At 43.2% G+C, this 27,578-nt stretch overlaps 1 protein-coding gene across 17 annotated transcripts in view; it reads left to right on the forward strand.

Annotated features, from left to right (window-relative positions):
- Window positions 1–27,578, forward strand: part of myocd (myocardin) — a 111,254-nt gene that overhangs the window by 61,064 nt on the left and 22,612 nt on the right. For 5 of the 17 annotated variants that reach the window (XM_085762009.1, XM_085762005.1, XM_085762006.1 and 2 more), the window contains exon 3: window positions 26,754–26,819. In XM_085762009.1, the coding sequence (XP_085618135.1) occupies window positions 26,754–26,819 (66 nt within the window). Of the gene's footprint in view, window positions 1–20,140; window positions 20,634–26,753; window positions 26,820–27,578 lie in introns of those variants that run through there. The other 12 variants (XM_085762017.1, XM_085762018.1, XM_085762021.1 and 9 more) reach the window with 7 other exon arrangements.

A 27,578-nucleotide genomic window follows, 5' to 3' on the forward strand; every position in this document is an offset into this window, starting at 1 on the left:
GTCTTTAAGATACCTGGGAACTATTTTAATTTGTGGAAAAGGGGCAGAATATGTCTCCTTTAAATACTGCTGTTTGCACCTATTTTCATTCATGCAATTTCTCTGAGAGGATCACCCACAAAATGTCACACCAACCAAATGCTCAACATATTACTATGCATGTGCAGTTTAATAGGCTTTATTTGGTTTAGTTAATTAGGCCCTATATTTTTATTATTATGACCATATGATGACAACAAAGATGCAGTGCACCTGCTGCTGTAGGGACACTGTGTAGTTTACCTGTCACCCGGTTGATGTAATTTTACCCAGAGTCCTCCCCTCCAAATCCTAGCTCAGTTAAAACAGAAGGGAGGGGCCACAGAGGACATCTCACACTTACTCTAAATTCCATTGAGAGTAAACATACAAGATCCCCAACAACCACACACAGCAGCTACAGATTCAGACATTATGCTACAATGAAAATGGAAACTGTTCATAACTGATGCAACTCTTAAAGTGTGAAGGAATGAGGAAAAACACAAAGAAAATGCAGCATAAGCTTTTTTTTTCTATTTCTATGATCAACCTCCAACCTGATCCTGAATCCTGAATCCTGATCCTGAAGGCCTCACCACATTCCAACGTAAAACCACGTATAGATGGAGATAATCTAATCTGTGTTCCTTGATCCGTCTCAGCCATCTGTTAGTGGATATTCCTCCACCTGCAGCAGCCAGGTAGTCCTTCCAGGACCTTTACCTTCCTGTCCGGCGTCCTCTTGGTCCGTGGCCAGAGGCTGATGTGACCTCTGACCTGCAGAGAGTGAGCCAACAGCAGACCTCTCCAGAGAATTTCAGGCAGCCATCCCCACAGGCCGAGACTGTTCCCGTCTCTGACAGAGAGGAATGATAAGAGTCGCCAGGCAGCACGTTCCCAATCACCATGCAGCCAAATTCTACAACACAAGGTCACACTTGAACAAGGCTCCCTCTCCAGAAATTCACTTAATTTTTTCCCAGCAGAGTCTGTGACGCGTCTCCAGGTTAACTGTGAAGCTTTGACAACACATGAGAATAAAGTTGTTCTCAATTAAAACAGATTAGCAAGTGAAAAGGTGAAAACGGTCACCCAGAGAAAGAAAGTGAGATTCCTGTCGTCTGTCCGCTAATAGTGTGATTAGTGAAAAGGTCACGCTGACAGAGATAACACGGCGGACTGTCTGCTGCGTTCACTTCCTCCAGTTTGCCGTCTCCCATGGCTCCTTGTCTGTGGAGCTGCTCGGCGTCTCCCGCTGAGGGTTGTTTTTCTGACAAATTGCGTCCTCAGACATGTCAGGAAGACCCGGCTCTACTGAGCTGTCCGTCAAGCTGACGGGCAGCTGAGGACGGGAGGACGGAGGGGGGCCAGTTCACAAGCCTGTGTGAAGTAGGCAGGGAGAGAAAGTCCTCTCAACACTGCCCTGGGGTGCGTTATTGTTATTACGTTATTATTATCATTGCCATCATCATTATTATGTATTTTATTCATAAGCGTCTTTCAGGACACCTAGGGACTCTTTATACAGCAAATAAAAACATTCAGCATAATAAACAAAACTTGCATGAAAATGGGCTACAAGCAAAAACATCAGCACCTCACACTCTAATATCTCACTAACTGACCTGTGATCAACAATTTTATCAATATTGTCTGGTTATGTTTTCTCTATCTGTTTTTTTAATCTCTTTCAATATTAATATTTCCCTTGGTGTTATCTTGTTTTTTTTTCTTGACACCAACCAGCCAATGGGACTGGAGATGGAAATTAAACTTATAGGCTAATATCTCAAACATATTGACATGAGAATGTTCATCAATATGTATATTCCATTTTTAAAATTAAATCACAAATCTCAATATGAACATGTCATAAAACGAAAATTACATTTTATAACTTACAAAATGTAATACATTTACATTTAGGTTGTCCGTGTAACAGTCAGTCACTACCATTATTAGATCTTGTATGCTGCATGCTGATTGGCTCACTGGAAACTGATGAGGTTTCTTCATTTACTCCTCAGGTATTGAACAACAAGACATTTTTGATCCTCCATAAAGTCAAACGAATGCAGTCGGCCCATAAAAGCCCAGAGGTTTGATCCCCAGCTCTGTGTGGTTCTGTTCTTCACAACAGCTGTTTTGATGAACTATTTAAATCAGGGAACATCAAACTTGATCGTATCACAGTTTCTGTTTGCCGTCTCAGTTTGATTAAACCGCTCGGCAGCGATGTAACCTACACAGCTCGCGGTTAATGGGCTGTAAATATGAAGTTTCCAGGACGGCTCTGTAGCCTCTCACTATCACATTTGATGGATGAGTGATAACAGTTAGACACAGCTGAATAAGAACCACTGGCACTGGTTCTGATCCAGTGTCTCTAACCTTATTTTTTGCCATTTATTGCCCCCCCACTCCACCCCTCCTCCTCCTCGTCTCTCCCTCTCGTCCTCCCGGCCCCGCGTGGAGCCGTTCAGCCTGTGATCATGGCTCCGGTCCACAGCTCAGTGGACAGGCAGCCAATGACATCATGCTTCACTGTGGATGTGTATGTTTGAGGGGGAGACGGAAAGTGACACCCCTGGTCACCGTGACACACTATCTGTCTCAGCCACAGAGTTAATGCTGTGAGTCAGATCTGATGGAGGTTATGAGTGTGTGTTGTCCTCTGTTCCAGCGATCTGCAGCCTTTAACTAAAGGCCGATAATGTTTCATCACGCTGAAGTAAATCACAACTTTATTGAACATGAGCGTGGAGGAAATGGAACTGTTTGATGATTATTACTGTAATAATCTTTAGTAACATAATCTACACCTCCTCTTTTGATGTAAACCATATTTATATGTTTATGATTAATTCTCTTAAGAAGTTTATGACATTTAGAATAGAAGATGTATAAAAGCACAGAGCCAAGCGTCTCATCTCTAATCTGTGTGACATTTAGAATAATTTGTAAGAGAACTACTGTCACTTCAGAGAGTAAATCCATAGATGGTGTTCTGGACAAACACTGTGGACACTGTGACCGTACACTGGGTGATCATCACAGGGTATGGAGGCATTTTGTACCTCTAAGCTGTCGGCGCCGCAGTGAAATAAAGCTCAGCTGGTGGAGATGCTTCCTCTGGATCTCATAAAGACTGGAGCTGTCACTGATGATTAGAGGTTACAGTTTTTCTGGTCGCAGCAACGACGCAGGTTCACATTTGGTCATGTCTTAATATGCACAGTTTGGACCATCGGCCATGAGCCACACTGCAAGAAAGGTTGATCATTCAGCACAATTAGAATCTTGATCTATTAACTTCAAAGTTTCAAACTTATTTTGTGTGACAGTTGAAAAACAGTGTATTTGCATACTAACATAGATATTTGTGAAAAAGTATTTGCCTCCTTCCTGAATTCTATTATTTTTGCACATTTGTCACACTTTAATGTTTCAGATCATTAAACAAATTTGTATATAAGGGGTCGTGTCCACCAGACGTGCTTTTAGCACTCTGAGCACCCAACCAACGGCCGTGTCCACCAAACGCGCGTTTGGAGCGGTCGCTCTCTCTCTCAGAATGCTGCCGTAACCAGGTTACAAAACGAGCCGTCTGACTTCCGAGCCACTTGACGAGCGGCGCGCTGTTCCAAAAGTTGAACATATTTCAACTCTGAGCGCTCTGAGTGCCGCAACAAAAAAAAGAAAGTGCCCCGAGTGTTTTTTTCCGCCGAGGGTGCTGAGCAATGTGAGCGCCAAACTCCATAGGATCTGAATGGAAAGTAGACGCCCAGAGCGCTAAAGCGCGTCCGGTGGACACGGCCCTTAAGACATCAAACAAATTTGTATATAAACTTGTATATACAGTATAACTCAAATAAATATAAAATGTGGTCTTAAAATGATGATTTAATTTATTAAAGGAGACATATTATGTCCCTTTTCCACAAATTAAAATAGTTCCCAGGTATCTTAAAGACATGTCTGTGACATGCTTCAGTCAAAATACCTCAAGGATCAAACATCACAGCTCTTTTCATCCTCTCAAAACAGCCCTGTTCAGAACGGCTGGTTTCAGTGCCTGCCCCTTTAATGCAAATGAACCACTGCCCCGCCCCTTCTACTGGTACCAGGTAGGGATGGTATTATTCAAATTCAAAAATGTATTACATCAACTGAGGGAACAGCTCGTAAAACCACATGGATTTCAACCTAGGGGGCCTTCAAATTAGTTTTTTTTTGTCAATTCTCACATTTTGGGGGCTGGAAGACAAACACCCAAATAGGCTATGTTAAAGAGCCTTCAAATAGCGACATTTCCATAGTATGTTTCCTTTAAGGAAAAAAAGCAATACAAACCAATGTAAAAAGGTAATTCCCCCTCCCCATGAAAACCATCAGCATCAAAGAGAGTTGTCATGAAAAAAATATCTACAGCATCATATCAGTGAATCCAGTCACTGCACAGCTCATATATCAATAACAAAATAGTTTGAGAGCACAGCCTAATGACTGATCAACAAACATCCCACAGTGTTTGCTTGGATACAGCGGTAGTCTGTGGTGAAAATGCCTCTTTGGCCGCAAGGGATTTTTCACTGCAGTACCAATCGCTGCCACCGGGGGAAATGATGGCGCCTTATCCAGATCCGACAACACATCTGATGACAGACGGGAAAGATTTGTGCGTCATGACTCACCCCAAGGAAACACTGTTTGTACTAAAAAGACCGTAACTTTGGAAAATATCAAAGTAATTTTGCTAAGTTGGAATGCTACGGCCTCAGATTAGCTTCGGCCGAACTTGTTGCCAATGTTTTGTTTTTCCTGGCAACAAACTGACATGGGCTGCCAGGAGATATCCCGCCTCCATGATTAAGCTCTGAAACACTGTCTGGGGAACAAGGACAATTCAGACTCAGAACATATGACATGTGAGTGCGTGCAAGTAGCTGCTCAAGAATGTAGCAGTGCTTTTCATGTATGTTTACATCCTCAATACTGTCTTTGTACAACATAGAAATACATGTACCTCTAGATTATATTTCCAATTAGTTTGTTTGATGCATTAATTTCAATATTTAAATATCCAAGCATAGTGTCAGATAACAGTTGTCTGTTAATTCAGTGTTTTGCTGTTATAGTTGTGAACATTGCAAGGCACCATCGATGATTCAATTTGTAAATTATTATATGTTTTTTTTCTCAGTAGTGCACTATAATCACAAAATACTGCATCATGCACCATTTGCTGTGTTCTGGCCTCTGATGTGAGTCTGACTCTCATTTTAACTTAATATAATTAAGTAAGTCAATCAAATATGCTGTAACATACACAGAGATTGTACTGAAACTGAAATATATTATAACAGGATCAAACGTGGTATTGAAAGATGTGTTTAACATATAAATGACGTAGTGTGTGGTGATGGTGTGTCAGTCCAAGCCAAGTCTGTTATTTACAGTTGCTGATAGTGATGAAAAGACATTTAAACATAATAATAATAATAATAATAATAAAAAATAATAATAAACTGCAAATGTTCACTAGCTTTACCAATTAAATATTAGTGCATCTGTTAACAAGCCCGGACTATTGCGACTGTGAAGTTATATTGCTTGGCTTACAGCAAAACATCTCCATAGACTCACAATAAACATGACATATGTTTGAAGAGTTTAAGTACACAACAGGCAGAGCTGTGTGCTTCAAAATATTTTTTCCCCCTGAAATAGTCTGTGCCTGCTACATAGAAACATGTTTTCACATCTGGACTAAGAAAGGACGGTACACAGTGAATTAGGTGTTTATTCTTGGAGAAATGGGAAATGTTACAATTGAAGCATCCCTGGTCTCACCTAGAGATTTGACCTATTGTCCATCATATAATGAGCCAGTGAGACTGTGATTCTGGACTTGGCCTACAGCCTTGATTCAACCAGGAGAGTTTCATGTCTGTCGGTAGAATGAATGGTTTTGACCTCCAGGCTGCAGAAACACTCTAGTTCCTCACACTCACACAGCTCTGGTTTAGTTGTGGTGTGTCTCTTCCATTTACTCCCTCAGTGCAGACGGTCCTCCCCAGACTGCCTCTTGGGCAAAGACAATTGCCATAACCAATGAAGTAAAGGCAACAGTTTTTCAAAGCTCACAATCCTGTTAGCTGAGTCAACAGCATCAGCTTTGCTTTATCCTATTACTCTCAATCATGACAGTTTCCAAACCCACCAAGGCTGGAAAGGTGTGCTAGGATTAACACACACACACACAGACGCGCGCACACATAAAAGAAATGGACACATACACACTTGGCCTCTTTCAGAACCCTAGAACAACATTTGATCATGACCCACTGAGCGTCCCAGGGGTGTTAAAAGCAAGCAGGACCATGTAGCTGTTGGTGCCCCTTTGTTGTTTCAGCTTTCAGAATCGGGCAAAGAAGAAAAAAAAAAACGGTTTGTCCGACTGAATCACCTACTGCAGGAAAAATAATAATAAGGGCAATGTAGCGAATCAATGGGCCGGCGTGGTGATAGCGTAATTTCTTACTGACAGGTCGCATACGTCAGGCCTCTCAACATCCCGCGGGGGGAAGATAGCACATGTGGCCGTGTGTTTGGTTTGAACACTGAACGGCAAAAAATGTCACCGCTGATGAATGCTCGCCGCCGCTGATAAGATGTGCTCCCCTCCGGGCGAGCACGCAAACAACATACGACACACGTGCACACATGGGCAGATAAACACACACACACACACTCAGAGACTATAAATAAGTTTCTGGTCCTCAATGGTCAAGTGGAGTCCAGCCCAGCAGATAGCAGCTCTGTACCCGGGGATCAGTCTGTGGCCCGTGGCAACCCCAGTGTCTGCTCTCTGTCCGTCAGCCAGCTCCATCGCTGTTCCTGGGTCAGTTTAACACGTGAGCTCGGCCCCAGAGGAGGAAGGCAGATCTGACCTTGGATCAGTGTCTGGAGCAGCACGTTTGACTCAGACATCAGCGGGGGCGGGGGGAGGGGTGGGTTATGGGGGTGCAGACTGGACAGGGTGGGGTCATACCACGGCTCTGGTCGGTCCCCATTGAGAGAAAGAATGTGCTGGCTGACAGGCTGTTTCAGCCAGGCCGTTTGGAAGTGCTGAACCCGCTCAGAGATCCAGATAACTAAATATTTAAGTACTGTTGGGTCTCGATGTAATGGGGCTGTGGTGCCGGTGGGCTGAAACTCTGTGACTCCTGGTCAAAGTCATGTGACTCAAATGCAGATCTACTTTGCTTGTTTTCACTCTGCTTGTTTAAAGGTCCATGGCTCTGACACTGTATGAGGTGTGTGTGTGTGTGTGTGTGTGTGTGTGTGTGTGTGTGTGTGTGTGTGTGTGTGTGTGTGTGTGTGTGTGTGTGTGTGGAGGGGGTTATTAGCACTTTTTTCCACCTGGCTCAGGTTGCTGTGCATCATTTAGCTAATCGCACAATATGACATAGTTGACGCAATAGTAACTTTTCTGGTAATTTGTTACTTTTTTTTATTAATGTTTTTATTCATTTGACAGGTAAAAGTACATACAATGAAAAATAAGGATTTTTTCTTTTTTCAAAAACAACAACCACTTATTCCCTCCCTTCCCCAGCCCTCCCCAATCCTACAAAATTTTGTTACAGATCAGTAATAACACACATCCTTCCTTCTTACTGTAAACAGACATGCAAATATAAAGGTACACAGACAATTAAGAGAGAGTAATACAAATACAATAAAATAAAAACACCACAACACACACAGTGAACAGAAGTGAACATTTCATTTGTCCTGTAGTGTCTTTAATTTAGCTATGTAACTAATCATGCAGCCCCAAACCGAATCAAATTTTCCAGGTTTCCCACTCAGATCGTATTTAATTTTCTCCATATCTAAGTACGGTAATTTGTTACTTTTATAATTTAGTAACTTAGTTACAGTGGGGGAAAGTAACAAGTAACTATAACCAAATACTTTTTAAAACTAACTTTCCCAACATTGATCACACAGCTGAAGATTACATTGGTTCTACAGCAGCCAGGAGGCAACAAGCACTGCCATTCATATCTGCTGCATTTATGAATCTATTAATTAACTCAATCAATATTGAAAAAACTATAGAATTGTTTGTTTAAAAAAAAAACAACAACCAAAAAAAACAAAACAGAATCATCTTAACTCGTGATTAAGTTTTTGAATCATGAGATTTCCTGAATGGTGCATGACCATTGTCATGTCAGTGGCACTGAGCATGTTCAAGGAAAAACAAACCATATATTTTTGTTTAATGCAATGTTCCACATGGTTTTAGCCAGTACAGCAGTGGTCGGCAAATCTGACCCACCAGCAGTTATATTTTTCTGTCCAGCGGCAATAATCTGATTCTATTTTCCTTTTCCTTTTTTTCTGTCACATTACATCACACTGTGATACAGTGTTGGGTTTAGTTTTATGTCCTGATGTCAGAACAGAGCTGTGTGGGTCTCGTCCATCAGAGGCTCAAACAGCCACCGTAGCAGACTGACCTACTTTGTCTTTTTTCTGAACTTTGTGTTTATTTTTTTCTTTTACTCAACAGAACAAAGCAGTGTCTGACACAGGACCTCATACCTTTAAGAAAATAAGTGGTCATAACAGCAAAATAATAAATCAATAACACAAATCAAATAATGATAATAAGAAATAACATCATTTCAGACGGCTCCAGAGGGCCAACTTTGTAGACTGGGCCTCTGAAGGATGGGGCCCTTGAAATGAGACACGGCTTAGAATCTCTGTCATGGCAGCAACCCTGCAATCACTTCCTCCTCTGCAGTTGTTCTCCACAAAAGAAAAGTGTGGGGAAATAAGAGGATTTTTGCAGCACTGTAAAAAGTTCCAGCTGAAGTTCAGACAGTTCTGACCCTTTGTTGGCCGACCAGTGAAAGCCAACATGGGATGTATGGTAAAAATAACAGTAAATCAGTCAATCTGATGTGTGACTGTGGACCACGCAACACAGAACAGTAACCAAGTTAAGTCCAGTTATTTTTTTATCAAATCAATTCCTTAAAGGGATAGTTCACCCAAAATTCAAATTTCACTCATTATCTACTCACCCTCATGTCGACAAAGGGCTGGGAGAATTATCAGAGTCCTCCGTGCCTTCTCTGAGTTACGGGGGGGTCCGCCGCGCAGCAGTATTTGTCCATATAATGGTTGTGAATGGTGCTCACTTTTCTTCGTCCAAAAAGACACACCAAAAAACATCCAAATACCTCCACACAGCTCGTCTGTAATGTCCCTCTTGTATTGAAGCCCCGACATAAGAAATTGTTCCGCCGGTCAGTGAAAATCATGCAAGATTTGCACTGACACAGGAAGAGCAGTGAACTGAGACATTGAGAGCTTCCGCTACAAACAAGCTTAAAATATAGACTCATTTAATTTTTTCGGAACAATTTCTCACGTCGGGGCTTCAATACAAGAGGGACATTACAGACGAGCAGTATGGAAGTATTTGGATGTTTTCATCAACAATCCCTGAAGAACTCTTTCTTCCAAAAAAGGGTTCTCTGGATCTGAATGGATCTTACTGGAACCCTTAGTGTTACCAAGAACCCTTGAAAAACCCTTTCTTGGTTCCGGGTAGAACCACAGCATTTCTAGAAGAACCCTTTTAGAACTATTTCTAAGAGTGTACAACATATTTGCAACATGGCAGTGAGCTAGTAGAATGGCGAAAATTGAAAAAACATTTACTCCAAACTTGCTTCAATCTTAATATTTACAATGCATATAAGCAATTTACTGATCACTAGTGCCTGTCAAATGCACACACTTGTTACTGCGTTCCTTTTCATTCCCATTCATCCCGTTCAGTCCGCATACCAACAGACTCACACTGCAGCATCATTACAAAAATACATATTTTGTTTCACAAAACTAATTGACAACAATACAGAACTACTACAGTATATTTGCATTAGTTTCAGGTCTAGTTTAGGAATGTGAGTTTTGAGCCAGAGCTCATTCATTCTGAGCTACACATCTGCAGAGTCTGTAATTGTAATATCTCTGGGAGATCCACACAGTGCCACCTACAGACATGAAGGTGTAATGACCTCTTGAACTGCACATGAAAATATAAGCAAGGTTCACAATTATTAAAGGTCCAGTGAATAAAGTGGAGGGAAAACCGTGATATCAGCGTTCAGATTCTGGATGGCAGCGCTCACTCGCACTCACCCCTCCCGTCAGCAAAGGGACGACTGGGATGACTGGGAGTATTTCAGGAGCATGGAGCGATGAGGTGAAGATCTAAACCATTTTACCATATGTCTGCTGTTTCCTCCTCCTTCTTCTTTCCTTCCTCCTTCTTTTTCGTTGATTTATTCATGAACGCGAAACTCTTGAAACATGCTCTCTGATTGGCTGGATTTTCCATTTGGGCTGCCGTACAAACATGGCGGCACAAGATGTTAACACTCTCTAAAGCATGACCCTTGCTATAAGTATATATATAAAAGAATAATTATAAGGCTACAAAAACCAAACAAATTTTATTTTATAGCGATTATACACTTATACAAATATATTCATGGGTAGAATATTCAGATTTTGCCCAAAAACCTGGTCAATTATTACACACTGGACCTTTAATAAATATATGGATGAAGTTTGGAGGGGCTAGCAATGTAGCCTTTTCCAATGCTACACTATCGGGGATGGTGGCGAAGACAACATCTCCCATGATGCCACACCAGTTCATGATGTCACCGACACCATCTTTTGTTGACATTTAGATTGAGAGACCTCTAGAGGTGGAAGTTAGACACTGGGCTTCCTGAGAATAGTTATGAGACCGGGCTTTAATAGAGTGTCTGTGCAGAGTTATGGAGTCAGTGGTTGAGTGCAGCTGTCACTGGATGCTGCTGTGGTGATAATCTGACAGAGCTTTGACTCTGGGGGTGGTGGTGGTGGTGGGGGGCAGGTTTTTAATGCTGAAAGGTTTAAAAAGGTGCAAATGTCTGAGTGCTTCTGTGCTGCACCATCAACCAGCTGCTGTAGCAGCACCTGACCTGTGGCATGCCATACTGTGATCCTCACTGTTTGTCCTGGATTTATTTCAACTAATATAAAGTCCGTCTATTTCAATGTCACTAATTTTTACTTAATTCGTTTCTCTTTATAACTCCATCCAACCAAATGAAAGACATTTGCCTGGCACAGACGCTGGTTCCTCGTCGAAGTTCCTTTCATCTGGGTGCATTAGTCACGGACACACACATTAACAACAACAAAGTAGACCTTTAGTTATTAAATTTCTGATAGAGAAGTTTTGGGAATACCACGTAAAGCCGGCCCATAGCCCTCAGTAATAGGCAGGAGTTAGAGTTAAGCTGTGGAGATGCAGGCCTGTCTCTGAGCTGAGGCCTCACAGACGCGCTCCCTCCCCTCCTCCCTGCCCACGGCGCCGTGGCCGCCCGCCAGCACCGGCAGACTGCAGCGGAGGCAAAGTCAATTGGCCGAAATCTAAACAACCACAAAAACACAAAACAGTGTCTCTCTCTGCAGCGTTTGGGGTTAACACATGACAAGGTAGACGCACTCCTTTTGTTTCCTTTTGGGATTCCGTTCAGACTGGACGCCGCGCCGCTCGGACCCACGAGGCCGCCTGAGAGCCAGACCTGAGAGGAGCCGGGAGGAGGAGGAGGAGAGGCCGCTGGCTCGGCCTCGTCTTTCTGTCACTTCTGCTTTGGATTCGGCTCGCTCCCCCTAGACCTTATTAAAAGGCACGGAGGCAGGAGAAGGGGAGGAGGGGTGCTGAACCTGACTCCTCGTCTGGCTCCATCCGCGTCTCATTCTCACTTGTCCTCCCTGCTTCGCCTCGTCTCCTCTCTCAAACTGTATTTCTTGCTTTTTCTTCCCTCCTCTCGCCCTTCTCTCCATCTTCTCCATGCTCGGCTCGCTGCGTTTTCCACGATCTCCCGCCTTTTTTGTTTTTTCATGCAGGCGGCCGGTGTCGTGGGAAACCCCTCTGTTTTCTGATAAGACTGATTGGCTGCTGATAAAGGAATGAATCACGCTCTGCTCCCTTCTGCTGACGAATCCAACGTCCATCATCTGACCGCGGATCACCCCGTTTGACTTTGTGCTTTTTTTTTTTAACGGTGGAGCTAAATGATAAATGATAGCTTACGAAAACAAAGCTTCAAGTTCACTTCATCACAGATTCGGAGGACGGAGAGGAGGCGGGCGGCGGGACACGGAGAATTTTTAAAACCAATCAAAGACAAATGGCAGTTGACATTAAAAACATAAGATCAGACAATGATGTCTTTGTATTTCCCTGGTGGCTGCTCGGTTTACATCACAGCTCAGTATGGTTCATTTTAAAGGGACGTTCGGAGACGCTTTTAGGATGAGGACTGACAAATATGTTTGACTTCTTTCCTACATTAATGCATAATAAAGAGCAGGATGGAACCTTAACTTTAACCTCATCGAATCGATGGTACGTTTTTCTCCAGCGTTCTGATTGGTTGTTTAATTTTACCTGAGAGCCTCTGAACACAGCAACAGAAAGCAGCACCGAGCTGCTACAGGACAGAGCAGCGTGTCGGCACTCAGACTGATGTCCCGCAGCTGCCGTCCCTTAACATACATTACATGCACACACACACACACACACACACACACACACATACACCCTGTTACCCCCACCCCATCCATATCCTGTGGACTCCTGACCTGACACCCTTAACTTTTTTCAACAGTCTTTATCTGCACTCCATCAAACCTCTATCTCCCATACTGCTCCTCTAATGAACTGCCCCCCCATCCCATCCCATTATACACACCTCACCGCCACCTCCTTCCTTCCTTCTTCTCTCACCCCCCTCTCCATGACAGGTTTAAACTCTCATGGAGCTCTGTAGCTCTGTCCTCTCTGATGACCACAGACTGTGCGCTGAGCACACTCAGTCACTTCAGCAGCTCCAGCTCTACAGAATAGAATAGAATACATTTTTTATTTTTTTCATTTAATTTTTATGTTTCATTATTGAAAATTGCCTTCAGCTCACCAAACAAAATAAAACAGCACGAAGAACAGAATCTAAAAACCACAACAACAGTAGCCTACATTGGGTTAAAATAAGTTACAGTAAAATATCAGTGGGCATTACAGAAGGAAATAAGAAAAGGAAGTGGAGCGGTTCCATGGATGTCTCTGGGTTGGTCACTTCTTTAAAGCTCCAGTTGGTAAGTTGACGAAAGTGAAAGTACATTCCACGACTTGGTCGGAAATTTCAAGACAATACCCCGTCAGGTCCCTTTATGAACCTCTGCCAAGCGCCCCCCAACAGGCACACACAGGCACACACATGTGCATCCATCCTCACCATGAAACACACTCTTCTTTTGTGTCTGCGTGTGTGGAGGGAGGGAGAGGTGAAAAGAGGGAGCTGACGGTTCCAGCAAATATGACTGAATAATTGTTACCAACTGAAGCTATAAAGGGCCCATTTTATGCAAAATCCACGTTCTACTGGTTTTGTAGCTGTAATGTGTCCCCATAGCCTTTCTATGACGTCTGGAGGTGAAAAAACTCTGTTCGCTCCCTTAATTTGATTGCTTCACTTTTTTGAGATCATGTGCCCAAACGGGCCAGTTGGAAGTGCTGCTGCTCTTGACGTCAAGAGCAGTTACCTCCACCTCCTCATCCTGCCTTGGTACTGTCCTTGAGCTACACCTGCTGAGATTTTTCCGATAAATGATAAACAAACATGGCGATTGCATCCTGACGAGCCATTGTTCCCAACATCAGCATTAGCACGTGGTTCCCACTGTCACCACTGGCACATGATCCCGGTAGCGAAAACCACACCCTCTCCCCGTGACGGGTGTGGGGTAGACGTAGTTTACACATCTTATTTTCATTTCAAGGTGCAGACACAGGAATGAGTTGTTCTCAGGAGAGCTCTGGAGAGCCACTTTTAGATTGTTCAGATTTAGAGCCGCAGATTGATTTGGGGGCAATACGCTACAAATACAATGTGGTTGGGCCACTTAGTGTACTTGTACATTTACAAGTGTAAGTGGTCCCATGGGGGAACTTAAAGGTCCCATATGTTTTTCAACCATTTCACATGAGTATGTGAAATGGTTGAAAAACAGTATGATATATGGGACCTTTAAGTTGAGGATGCTGATGGGATTTGAGACAAAGGACTTTTTGAAAGCACCTTTGGCCAGGGGACACAGTAACGATGGTGGAAATCTGTAGTTAAACACAAGCTCAGAACATTTCCAGGTTTCACTCTCAACAAAGTCTTGATTTCTTACATCTTTCAAAACATAAGTAAATAAGTGTGTGATTGAGTCTACAGAGGGTTATTATCACAGTGACATGAAAACTGATCTATCCACCAGTTCACCTTTACATCCTCCATCCATGTCGTCATACATGGATGACATATTCTGTGGATGGTTGAAGGCTTTTGAAGAAGAGCTCAGAGCAGAACCAGACCACTGTTGTATCTAGTCACAAAGTAGTTTCGTGAGAAAAGATGTTCCTGCCGAACTAAGTCTGTCAGGATTATAAACTGCTGTTTATTTTCTGTATTGGTCAGAAAGTGGAACAAGAAGGAGGTTAATGCTAACTTCATAGTTGGTCATACAGAAACACACCGTCCGTGCAGCTCTCACACACCTGGAGACCCAGACACCTCTGGTGCTGTAACTTTAGTCTCCATGAGTGAGCCTGTGTTTTGATTTAACCCAAAGAAGCAAAATATCATCAAACATATTGATTTCTTTTTCAATATATCTCATGAAAACACCAAAACAAACGACCAATGAATGGATCCAAATGCAGTGGGCATTTTAATCAGTACAGTCTTCTCTTGGACACATCTAGAGTAGGAGTTCAAAATAAAATTTAGATTGTTTGGTAACACTTTATAATAAGTACACTACACACTATAAGCATTAGTTAAGCTTTAAATACTGAATTCATCATTTATAACACATGAATACTCATTAGTATGTAGTTTATAAACAGTTAAATATGTTTTACTCATCATTGATAAGCACTAACTGTATTTATAAACTACATACTAATGAGTATTAATGCATTATAAATAAAGAATTCAGTATTTATTAATGCTTAACTAATGCTTAATAACGTGTACTTATTATAAAGTGTTAGCGATTTTTTTCACATTTAGTCAAGTAGGGATGTCACAATACCAGAAAACTAACATTTGATATCGAAAAAGAATACAGTTATTATAGTGTGCTTTAAAGTGTTGGTGCTGAATACTGGTTTTAGTTGTGTTTACTTTACCTGAACCAAAGTACCCAAGAACTAGATGCAGTGCAGATGACCTGGTGGTCTTTGCATGTGCAGCAGCTTCAGACCTGCATGGCTCAATGTGATTGGAGGACAGTCTCCAGGAGGAGGAGGAGGAGGAGGTGGAGACAGGTAGGATGAAAAGACAGAGTGATGAAGATGATTCTGTCTGTCCTGCTGCAGGACAGCAGCTGCTCCACAGGGCCACTCCCACTCCCACAGTGCCCATGCAGCACATGTTCCATTCAAACATGTCTGGAGGGAGCATTCCAGTCCACGTCTCCCTCTGTGACACTTTCTCGGGCGGATGTCGGAGGGACAGCTGGATTCCAGGGATGGTGTATAAGCGGAGATATGTGGAGCACGTAGAATATGTGACTGTTCCTATCAGCAGCCCAGGATCTGCATTCCACCGATTCATCATTTATTGGAGCCGACGGACGGTGATGACGATGTTGTTAGAAAGACTCATCGTATATAATCATTGTTTGTAATTCACTCGCTGGATGTTGTTTTTTTGTGACGTTCAAACTGGTCACATCTGTTTTATCTAAAACACAAGAAATCTCACAAAACACTAACAGTCATTTCTTGATCTAGAGGTCTGTCCGGGCAGCCAATAAACATGTTCGGCTGCATTATGGAATGTGTGTTCTTAACATGCTCTGTGCAAAGGCGAAAGAGTTATTGCATCATAGGAGCATCATTTTTTGAAATATGCATCACGCATCATGCTCAGTGTTTAATGTACGTACAGATCCGTCTCACTGGGAAATGACCTTTTGCTATTTGTCTTTTTATCACACACACATACACATACTCAGACACACACGTTCAGCTCCAGACAGTTCAGATGAGACTTGTCACGTCCATTGACATAGGGCCCAATTAAAGGGGAGGATTAAGCCAGGGCTGGGTGACCTCTTCAGGAATCTCTCCAAGACGCTGTGTGTACACTGTCAACCCCTCTGACAGACCTTCCCTTTAAGCACTTTCACCTGCTAATTAAGACGCCATGCTCAAATGTAATTTGTGCATGTGTGTGCGCATGTGTGTGTATGCCTGTATTCACTCTCTGCACACACACACACACAAGCACCAATGAATGTCAGTGATAGATTTGCTGCCTGAGGAGCTTCTGTGTAAATATTTGACTTGAGCATTGTGCTGGGATTTTGAAGTGAGGTCCAGCACACGTCACAGGACAGCGGAGGGCGTGTCATTTATAAGAGTAAAATATGAAATGTTTTGGTGTGCGCAATCTCGATGCGATGTGTGTGGTTGCTCCTGGCAACAAAAGCCAACCAGTGTTTATGGTGTGAGGAGATTAGAATGGATGGCAGCTCGGCAGGAGCAGTGAGCTGTTGCTGGACAAAGCTCTCAATGACTGATTAGCGTTCAGTCGCTGCAGAGTTTTTTACACAATGTAGAGAAAAGGCCTGGAGCGATCACACACTTCTCTTTGGTATTCTTTTTATTTAGCAAACTGAAAAGGGGCAGGGAAGGAAACTGGTGGACATTTTAAGTGGAATAATAACTTGGGGACAAAAGTCCGGCCGGAGATGAGGCTCGTGGGATAAACAGAGTGAACAGGAAAGCTTAAAAAAGAGAAAGGAGAGACAGGAAAAAGCCTTACATCAATTAGAAAAATGTATTGTAATGAAGATAAATTTATCAGATTTGACTTTAAAACAGCTACACTGACAAAAACATAATGGCAATAATGATAAAAACACAAGTAGTATGCAACTTACTAGTGATGGTTCATTTTATATGTAAAATGAAAACTGTAAAAAACTATTATAAGTAATTATTTGTTTATTAAAGCTTTTAGTCCGATTTACATCAGGGATGGGTTCATTCCATGTGTCTGAAATGAGTATTATAAAATCAAAAATTTGATTAAAAATGTAAATAAAGTGAACTTATTGTCGGTATGTTAAGTTCTCATTCATTAGATCTGCTTGAAGACATTTTTGGAAACTAGAAACAGGAAAACAAACTGAAAATACCACACTGTCATAAAACCCCATGAAGTAAATATTGTTTTTTTTAGCTGATCCATTCATCAAACACACACACACAACATGAGTAAACACACACATTTGTTTCTGTGCTCACTCAGGGTTTGGTCTCCACCAACTCTTGAGAAAAATATCTGCACAGTCACAGTTTTTCTCCTGGGTGATGCAAAGAAACATTAAAGCTAGCAGTCCCTTAAGTTTGTCAGTAGGAGAGACACCTTTCAAATGACACTTTCAGTAATAATAATAATAATAATAATAATAATAATAATAATTTGCCTGGACAAAAATTTGAATAATGTAGTTTTGTAAAAGAAAAGCAATAAACTGTAATTCATTCAGTCATTCAAACTAGAACAAAATCATTCATCTAATGCCACTATGCCAGTGGTGTTTTTCATGTAATTAGAGAACAAAATATCCTTCAATAAAATGTAATGGTTTCCTTGACCAGACCTTTATGTAGTGTTTGTGTAGACATGAATCCAGACTGGTGTAGAACACGTTCTCTGCAGTTGTCAGCTACTGTGTCACAAACATAAGGCCACACAACGACACTTCCATGTCATTTACTGTGGACTGATGATTTTAGCTTCACACATTCCATCACCATGTTGCGCTTAGATCAAGCCTGGGTTTAAACAACTGCAGAGAAATCCTTCATGTGCCCAGCTGACGTCCAGGAGACTCTGCAGTTGGCTTGACTGCGTCCTCAGAGGACGGTGGGCACAGAGCTGAGCTCAACTCTGACAAATGTTTGGGCTGGTATGTGGGAGCTGGAGGAAGGGAAGCCTTGTTGAATACATGGCCGAGAATCTGCTCTCATGCTGCAGATAAGATAAACCTCCTGCTTCTCAGCTGCTGGATGAGTGACTGGGCTCAACCGATCATTTATAGAGCTGTACATCGATGAATGGATGTATAAAAAGAGCACAGCTGGCTGACAGAGGTTAACACAGAAGGATGGTTCTAAATGCAGGCAGCAAATATGTATCCATATAAACACGGAGAAATGCCCAGACACATTAAGTTTTCTTAAAATACATTATGTCCAAGTTTGGGTTAGTTGAAAGGCCTATTGCATCTGATGAATGATTTCCCTTCTTATCCAAGTTTAACACAGTCGTACTTTCATAGTGACCAATAACTCTTCTCAATATCTTTTGCATCTTGCTTTTATAGTTTTTTTTTAACCTTGCATTTGCTTCTAAGTATAGGGAAGGAAAATAGTGGATATAAAAAACGTTTTATTATGATACAAAGTGGTTACATAAGAAAGGAAAGCATGAAAGGAAAGTGTAAAGCTGTGTACTTGTACCATATCACAAAAGGGAAATATCAACAATTGAGTTTTGATACTGAAATCTATGATGGCCCGGATGAGACAAGACAACGCAAAAGCAACACAAACTCAACCACAGGTAGAAGTGAGCAGTGCCAATACATATGCAAATGAACAAACAAACATACTACATCAACACAGACAAAAGCACATAAATATGACAATTTAATTACATTGAAAAACTTTGATGATTTGTGAGCACATTATAGTATTAATCTGTTTTATGGCAACATCTCAACATGGTTTTGGTCTCCACCAACTCATGTCATTGTACATGTCTACTGTCCTTTCAACTATAGGTAATGACCAATACAATATAATAAAGTAAATCAATAGTTCCCCTATTGGTAATCACAGAGGGGCAACAGGTTGTCTGGGCCTCACAGGTTTCTCTCTTGAGCTTCTCTTCTGATTGGCTGACTGGCTTAAGTGACATCACAAAGTCACAGTAGTGCTGACGACTAGTACTTCTACCTTTATACCGTATGGAGCTTTAACACAAACGTCTACCTTTAGACTGTATGGAGCTTTAACACAAACATCTACCTTTATACTGTATGGAGCTTTAACACAAACATCTACCTTTAGACTGTATGGAGCTTTAACACAAACGTCTACCTTTAGACTGTATGGAGCATTAACACAAACGTCTACCTTTAGACTGTATGGAGCTTTAACACAAACGTCTACCTTTATACCGTATGGAGCTTTAACACAAACGTCTACCTTTAGACTGTATGGAGCTTTAAGTTGTCACAGCTCACACAGAACTCTTAGACTTTATCTGCTGCATGTGTCTGCCCTGCTGATGAATCTACTGTACAGTATTCAGTTTTTAAAATTGCGGTTTATTTTGCCAACAAAATATCTGACTTTTTAAAAATACAAATCCACTATTGTCGCTGTTGTTAACTTTTCACCATAACTGCCGGAGTCAGCTAGGTTAGCATTTTTATACATTTAAATATAAGCTCTTCACAATATTTATATAAAGTAATGTTTACAGTGCATAAAAACTAAAGTTTGGAGGTTCTGCTGAGTTAGATCAGGAGCTGTGTTGTGTAACATCTGAATCTCAGAGCTCATCTTCACTCTGAGGCTGCTTTTCAACTTCCCCCACAAGAACACAAGTAAAACCTGTTGTCGTCCCTGTGTTTCCCTCCTGGCTGCACTGCTGCTACTCTATCTGTGCCACTATCTTGATTTCTTCCCCCCACCCCACCCCTATCTGACTCCCCCTCTCTGCTGTCTAATGACAGTCAGCAGGGGTGATAGGCAGATATATTTATACCAGTGGCAGAGGGGAGGGGTGGGGGGCATCAACCGAGCCCTGTCCGGCCTCCAGGCTGCAGGCAGGCGTGGCTTAGAGGAGAACCCTGTCCAGGAGGCCCCTCCCCGTACGGGGGCATATCCCTGTGTGCTGTCCCTGGCCCTGCTCAGAGCTCTCAGCTAGATGGGACCAAAGCTTCACCGCCCCGAAGACTCACACACTCCCACACCAGCAGCCCCTGGGGGAGAGAGAGCAGAGCAGAGCAGAGCAGAGCAGAGGAGGCAGCGCACAGAGAGCTGAAGGCTGCAGCTGCTGCACACAGACACACAACTACAGAGAAGACCACAGAGTGTGTGTGTGTGTGTGTTATGGTTTTTCCTTACACTTAGTTTCCTTCTCAAACTGTTGATGAGGCAGGCTGGGTCCGCTCCATCTCATCTCAGCCTGGGGTCCAGAGGCGGCCGGGGGGGTCGCAGCCAGCGCCACTTCTTCCTCTACTTCTTCTTCTTCCTCTTCTTCAGCTTGTGTGACTATATTTTGCAACTTTTGAACACTGGAACCGTACTGTAAGCATTATGACTCTTCTGGGCTCTGAGCACTCCATACTGATACGAAGCAAGTTTAGATCAGGTGAGTGAAACCACGACTGACTGACTGACGTGCTGTGCCTGTCTCGTTTACGTCACTGCGTGTATCTGTGTGTGTGTGTGTGTGTGTGTGTGTGTGTGTGTGTGTGTGAGCTCCTGCTGCGGCTTCTGTCTGCAGCTGTGTTTATTCCAGAGAAGAGCCGTGCAAACAGTTTGTCTGCCAACGCTTGGCATTTTACAGGCGGCTCCGTTGTGTACGTTGTGTCATCCATCTGTCTGCCTGGATGAGCCGTGTTGACGCTGCCGTTGTGATCTTCAGCAACACCAGCGAAGTGACAGGTGTGAGTAATATACGGCCGGCATGTGACGACACCAGGAATGCCAGAGGGGAGGCCGGCATATAAGCTCTATATAACGGCGGGGGCCCGTCACAGACTGATGTATTCACGGCTTGGGGCGTGTTCTTTGATGTTCATCCACCTCCTCGTAAAAAAAAAACAAAAAAAAAAACATGATATGTGAGGGTGATGTCTCGGGCAGGTTAGTGCACTTGTTGCGAGCCGCCGCCGCTGAGGGAGACGCTCTCGCTCTGTGTGCTCTGAGCTGGTGGATAAAAGCAGATTAGAGACTGGAGAGGGGGTCACAGGTTATCTTAATGTGGCTGAAGTGGAAGCTGGTGGTGCTTGTGAATGTATGTATGTGTGTATGTGTGTGTGTGTGTGTGTGTGTGTGTGTGTGTGTGTGTGTGTGTGTGTGTGTACTTGGGCATATCAAGTCAAGGGAGGAGGGGTACGGACCGTACAACTGATTTAAACTCAACCTAACACACACCAGCTGTTGTGGCTTTGTGTCCATCCATCTCCTTCATGTGAAGATGCTCAGTCGTCCAGGTCGTGGTTCTCTGAGAAGACCTGACCTCAGGTCAGCTGGACTTGGTTGTGGACACTCAAGTACCTGAAACCAAGCAGTGTTGGGGAGACTTAAACTACAACTACATAGCTTTGCTGTAACTTAAACTACATTATCAAGTATTTCAACTACTTTTTGGGTCAGTTTAACTTCTACAAACTACAATTTTGGCCAATGACATGAAATATTTAGCTTTCCCAACACTGAATCCACAAGATCCTGATCCTCTTGGATCTCCTTGGCTTTTATTTTGAAGGTACCATCTGAGCACGAGTGTGTTCTTGCTGTTCTACCAGTGTGTGTAGTCTGACCAACACTGCCACCTCCCTGAGGAAAATGTAACTGATGATGGCAGCGGAGCTCAGAGACCCTGCTGCTTCTCTCTCTCCTCAGTAGAACCCCGGTGTCGCTCTCTCCTCTGAAGGCTTCACGCCGCTCCGGGCTGGAACAGGCCTGAGAGGCTCGGCCTCAGCGTTGGCAGTAATTGCGTTCCAGAAATGGCATGGTAAATGATGCTTTTCCTCCCAGTTGTTTAGAGCAGATTGGCAGGGTGGGAAATGACCCCCGGTGCTCGGGGGAGCATGAGAGAGCTGCGTTCAAAAGCGGCAGCAGGAGTTTTTCACTGAGGTTGTGTTCCTCTGCTGCTGCTTAACACTGCACAGAGATAGAGGTGAAGTTCATCTTGTCTTCAGCCGTGTTCCAGATGAAGGGATTCATCTCCATGTTCAAACTAAGAACACTGCTTCGGTTAATTTACGAGTGCATGAATTAGATATTGTGCGTAAGTGAAGTTAAACTCTACCGGTAAATCTCTGTGGTAACCGCCGGTGACAGGGTGGGGCGGTGGGATGTCTCGGACGATCTGCTGCGTCCAGGATTTACGGTCTTCTTTAAGCCGCGTGCACCTTGAGATGCATTCAAGGGTTCCTGTGAAAAGCAGGAGCACGCTGGAGCTGCAGTATCAAAGCCATGGGAACTGGTGCTGCTGCATGGGTGAAGCTGAAAGGACAGATAAGGATCTGACTTAAGTGCTCCCCGTAGACTGCTGAATGTGTATGTGTGTGTGTGTTAACTGACTTGTTCTCATGCTGATTTGATTAACAGCTCAAAGGGCTGCGGCCGTGCTCTCAAGCTTGCTGCCGTTACATAACATTATGAATAAAACAATGATACTACATCATGTCGGTGTCCATCGCCTGGTGAATAACAAATCACCTCCAGACACAGGTTTGTCTTAACGTAACACCTGTCGAGGATCAACTCATCTCATCTGCTTCACTGAGAGGTTGGCTTGTTGCTGTGAGGCAGCAGAACAACAGAGCAGCGGCGTGTGTTGGAATTAATTTGAATTAATCTTTATCTGGCCTGTCATGTTATTGTATTTGTTTGTTTGATAAGAACAATGCAGAACATCAGTACAAAATTAAGGATGTAAACATTTTTGATTGACCACCTGGTACCATCAAAGAACTGACTAAAATACATGAGGTTGAGTCTGTGCATTAAAGCCCCAGTGTGTAACTTAGCTGGCTTTTTATTAGCAAAAATCAAATATTGCTTTCATAAATACGTATTTCACTGAAGTCGAATCACACCCGCATACAAATGAAACCTTTCTCGTACCTTAGAATGAGTTGTTACAAGTCGTTACAAATATACAAGGGGGGGGCGCACCGAACCTTGGCTGCCATGTTGCATCGCCATTTTTTACGTTCAGTGGCAGGTCGGTAACCACAGAAACTCAGCGGAGCTGTCGGCTCGGGGAGAAAGTTTTCCGGGTAGCGCCTGTTAAAACTGTCACCACTGTGTAGTGTGAGGAAGGACGGAGGCACTGATGTTGCATTCAGGTGCAGTCAGGCAGACGGCCGTCGGCAAACCAACCGCATGTCATTTTACTCGACGAGAGAAACAACGGTAAAACGTGGGTCAGGTAAACAATACGACATCACCATGACAACATACAGTATTGTCACACCTGTATTGTTTTGCCTCGTGCTGGCGGACCACTTGTTTACATAGACGCTTGTTTATCCTGTTACATGCAGCAGCGTCTGTTGTCTGTCTGACGTCTGCCCGATTTCACGTGAATGCAACATCAAGAATACGTTCCGATATGCAACCGCACCGCTAGATGGGGGTAATTCCTGCATATTATACCTTTAAATAACAGAATAATACAGTTCAACTTCTACAGTTTAATATCTATAACTCAGGTGTGCGCTTGAATCTATTTCTTGTATGTTTGACTTATCTCATATTTTCGTCTTGAACCTTTGCACCACTACAGAGGTGCACTGGATTTGTTGCATAGTTGTGCAAAGACAGCTAAAGGCATTCCAGAGTTTCCTCCCTTCACTGAGAACACAGTTGTTGTTGTTGTTGTGCCCGTCATATTAACTCCTTAATGACTATATTATCTTATCAGACCAGATGAATGTTTCTCCAGTAATCATATCAGCTCTGATAATAAATGATGTAAACACTGACAGTGGATTCACTCTGGCAGCACATAAAAAAAAAGCTCTCACTTGTGTTTTTTGCACAGATCTGCATCACCTCACTGTCTCAGTGTCCACCATCAGCCAGGACAGTGTGTGCAGCAGTGTGTGTGTGTGTTCACCTGCACCCACCTGTCCATTAGCCGCACCATTCATGCTTATCCATGCAGGGTCCCAGGGGGGCGGGGGGCTGGAGCCAATCCCAGCTGATATAGGGTGAGGGTTACAAACAAGCTGACACCTATGGGCCCTTCAGAGTCCAGGCCCATGCAGGGACAGGGAGGACATGGTGTCCACACAGAGAGGCCTGAGGCCTGAGCCAGAACTGTTCTGGCTATGAGGCAGCCTTCATAAATCTGCCTTTAACCAGCACGCAGCGCAGGAGTAATAGGAAGACGTGGGTTCTGTTTTAAGGTGGATTTTCTACTTTATGCAGACGTATTAGACTAAAATAAACCCAATACTTCATGTAGTAAAAGCTGTTTATTAGAAGTTATACAGCGCCGCTCATACATCTGTCGCAAACACATTCCTGCTGGTGAAGGTTCAGGAGGACTCATGGAACAAACGCAGCCATGTAGTTGGAGTGTGAGTGTAACAGTGTGGTGTTATTGTTAGCCCTGGTGGTGGTGGCTGTGAGTGTTTGAGGCAGTAAATCAGAATATCTCCCGCGCCGGCTCGTGTAATTACCACCACTTCACCAGCGACAAGCCAAACGATCCTTTATTTACTCCATAAATCTGAAAATGTGTAAATGTGGCTGCAGGTTTGTGTGTCATTTGTTGTCGGGGGAAGTTAACACTAGTAGAGCTCCTTGTGGTCAGCGGTTGGTCCAGCTCCTCCACATACCTGCCTGTATGTCTCACTGAGGCAGGAGAACTAGATCATTGATAAAAAAATCAAGCCGGCATCAAAACGCTCTGCAGGATTAACTCACTCTAACCGTCACACTGCGGTGTCAACGTTGCTTTCCCTGCCAGAGGGGGGTTAAACCTACAAACTGTGTGACGGTGGTGTTAGTCACAGGAGCACAGGTCGGGATGAGGCTGAGCTGGTTGAGTTTTAACCGTCAGTAAAAGCGTTACACTTTTAAATCAAAGAAAAAGTATCTGCTCTGTTTTTCGGCATAAACGAGACACGCACATGTGTCGATACAGTGGGGGAAATAAGTATTTGATCCCCTGCTGGTTTTGTAAGTTTGCTCCCCCACAAAGAAATGGGTGGTTTTTAGTTTTTATGGTTAGTTTATTCTAACAGAGACAGAATATCAACAAAACATCCAGAAATAATATCATCATAAAGGTTCTAAATTAATTTACATTTGATCAAGTGAAATAAGAGCACAAATCAGCAGGGGATCAAATGCTTATTTTCCCCACTCTACATTACATTTCTATATATGACGTGTACAAAATTAAAGCACATAATGCAAAAACTGTGCATGAACCCTATTAGGAACTGGAACAATAGGTGTATATGTAACACCACTTCACATCAAAACATACAGTATATGAGCAGATAGAATATATAGAGTTTTGTTACATGTTCACTGTTTTAATAAACTTGCACACATGATATTGTTAACATAAGTTTGCAACATCATAAACTCATAGTCACCTTGATAATTTTCAGTATTTGTATGTAGATTTTGTTGTGTTATAAACTTATATTCATGTATTCAGAGGATGTGGTAATGATATAGGTGACATGTGGCATCATCACTCTGGATATGACATACATGCCATGTTATATTTCTGCATGGAAGAGTCAGAAAAAACAGAACAGGTGAATGTATTACGCTTTCTTAGTCAGAAGTGTCATCTCTCAGTCTGCCCCATGTTGGCGTCTGCATCTTCTCTCTGTAATTTTGTGAGCAGCCCCCCCCCCTGCCCCCCTCCTCAGCCTGTAAACTGTCATGATGAAGGGAAGGGGCTGCTGTTACATAACAGAGGAGCTCCCTCACCGGAGCGCTGTCATGTGGCAGCGGAGCCCAGTTGTTCAGGAAGCTGTCACATCAGAACTGGAGAGAGGGTTTGAGAACATTCACGAGATGCTTCGGCGCTAACGGCCGAGGAGACGGGCGGAGAATAATTAGAGGTTTGATGAGGATGAGGAGGAAGAGGAGGAGGAACATTTCATGCCGGTGTGCCAGAGCCAGGATCTCAGAGAGACCTTCAGATAAGAGGAGGAAAAGCACACGGACAAAGAAAGGGAAAAAAAAAAAGGGAAAAAGATCCACAGACACGGGGGAGGCTCTGTGTTTACGACCCCACACTCCCACCTACCCCACTTCTACACACACACACACACACACACACACACACTGCAGACCACACACTGCAGAGCAGATCTGTTTAAAAGCCAGGAGCCGTGTTTATCATTCACTACATCCTGTTCTCAGAAATATTTGCGGGTGAGTGTTGTTCTGTTGTGTGTGTGTGTGTGTGTGTGTGTGTGTGTGTGTATATGTAGATACCTACACTACATACAGAACTGTTCCATCACTGCAAACTGACATGAGCACTGTTCTCATGTCAGTCTGATGGAGTTAGAATAATGAAGCAGTAAAAAAAGTGGCATGAATTCTGAGTCTCTCTTCCTGCTTCTCCTCCTCCTCTGCCCTTCACCTGTCCATTCACATCTCTCCCTCTCTCTACCTTCCCCCCCCAACCCCCTCCCCTCCTCCCCCCTGCTCTCCTTCTTCTCCTCCTCCTCACCCCTCCTCCCTCCTCCCACCTGCCTCCCTCCACCCTCAGTCCTACAGTTAAGACTTCAGCAGAGGAGGACACGAGAGCAGCTGGCAGACCAAGGCATCATGCCTCGTGAGTAACACCTTCCAACACTGTGCAGGCACACACACACACACACACACACACACACACATACACAAAGTGAGTGAGAGAGCGTTTATACACAGTGTGACTCAAGCAGCCATGGAAAGAGTGAGAGAAACACAATTAAGCAACATGAACATCACACACTTTGATTTTATGTGAGTGATGCAGTGAAAGTCAGTGGAGAAAAAAAAGGTGAGATGTCACAGAAAGGGAACCTCTGAAGACTAGAACCTTCAGGGATACACACCAATTATTTTCACATTTTTTGTCTAATCTTTTTTTGTCCAATGAAAAGGCAGCACAACAAGCCGTAAAAACAAAATTGGCACCGTGTCGTAAACATCTGGACTCTGGTTCCAGGTCACATTTGGTGACTTTTAGCTCTGTGTTGGGGCTCCACCAGCTCCTCAGGAGACTGTGTGGCCGTAGTCTGGGGCCGTTGACTCGCTGTTTTGGTAAGCAACCGGATCCAGGGCGATTGAGACAGGCCTTTCCGTCAAAATAAAAGCACCAAGCTAATAAAATGCGGTGAAACTCTTTAATTTAAGGAATATAATTTACAAGAAAGTCCCTGAGCCATTAAGTTAACCTTTTGCTTGTATTGTATTACAAGTTAATGTATATTTCATAAGTTTTATGTTGGTTAACACTTTTACTTTGGTGAATTTGGCGATTTCCGGATCCACTAGAAGACGGAAATTCGGAGTTAACAGACACCAGGCTCTTCGCCTCTCTGAAGAGCCT

The sequence above is a fragment of the Trachurus japonicus genome, chromosome 19, assembly GCF_045865225.1.
Source record: "Trachurus japonicus isolate A0001 chromosome 19, Traja_1.0".
Lineage (NCBI taxonomy): Eukaryota > Metazoa > Chordata > Actinopteri > Carangiformes > Carangidae > Trachurus > Trachurus japonicus.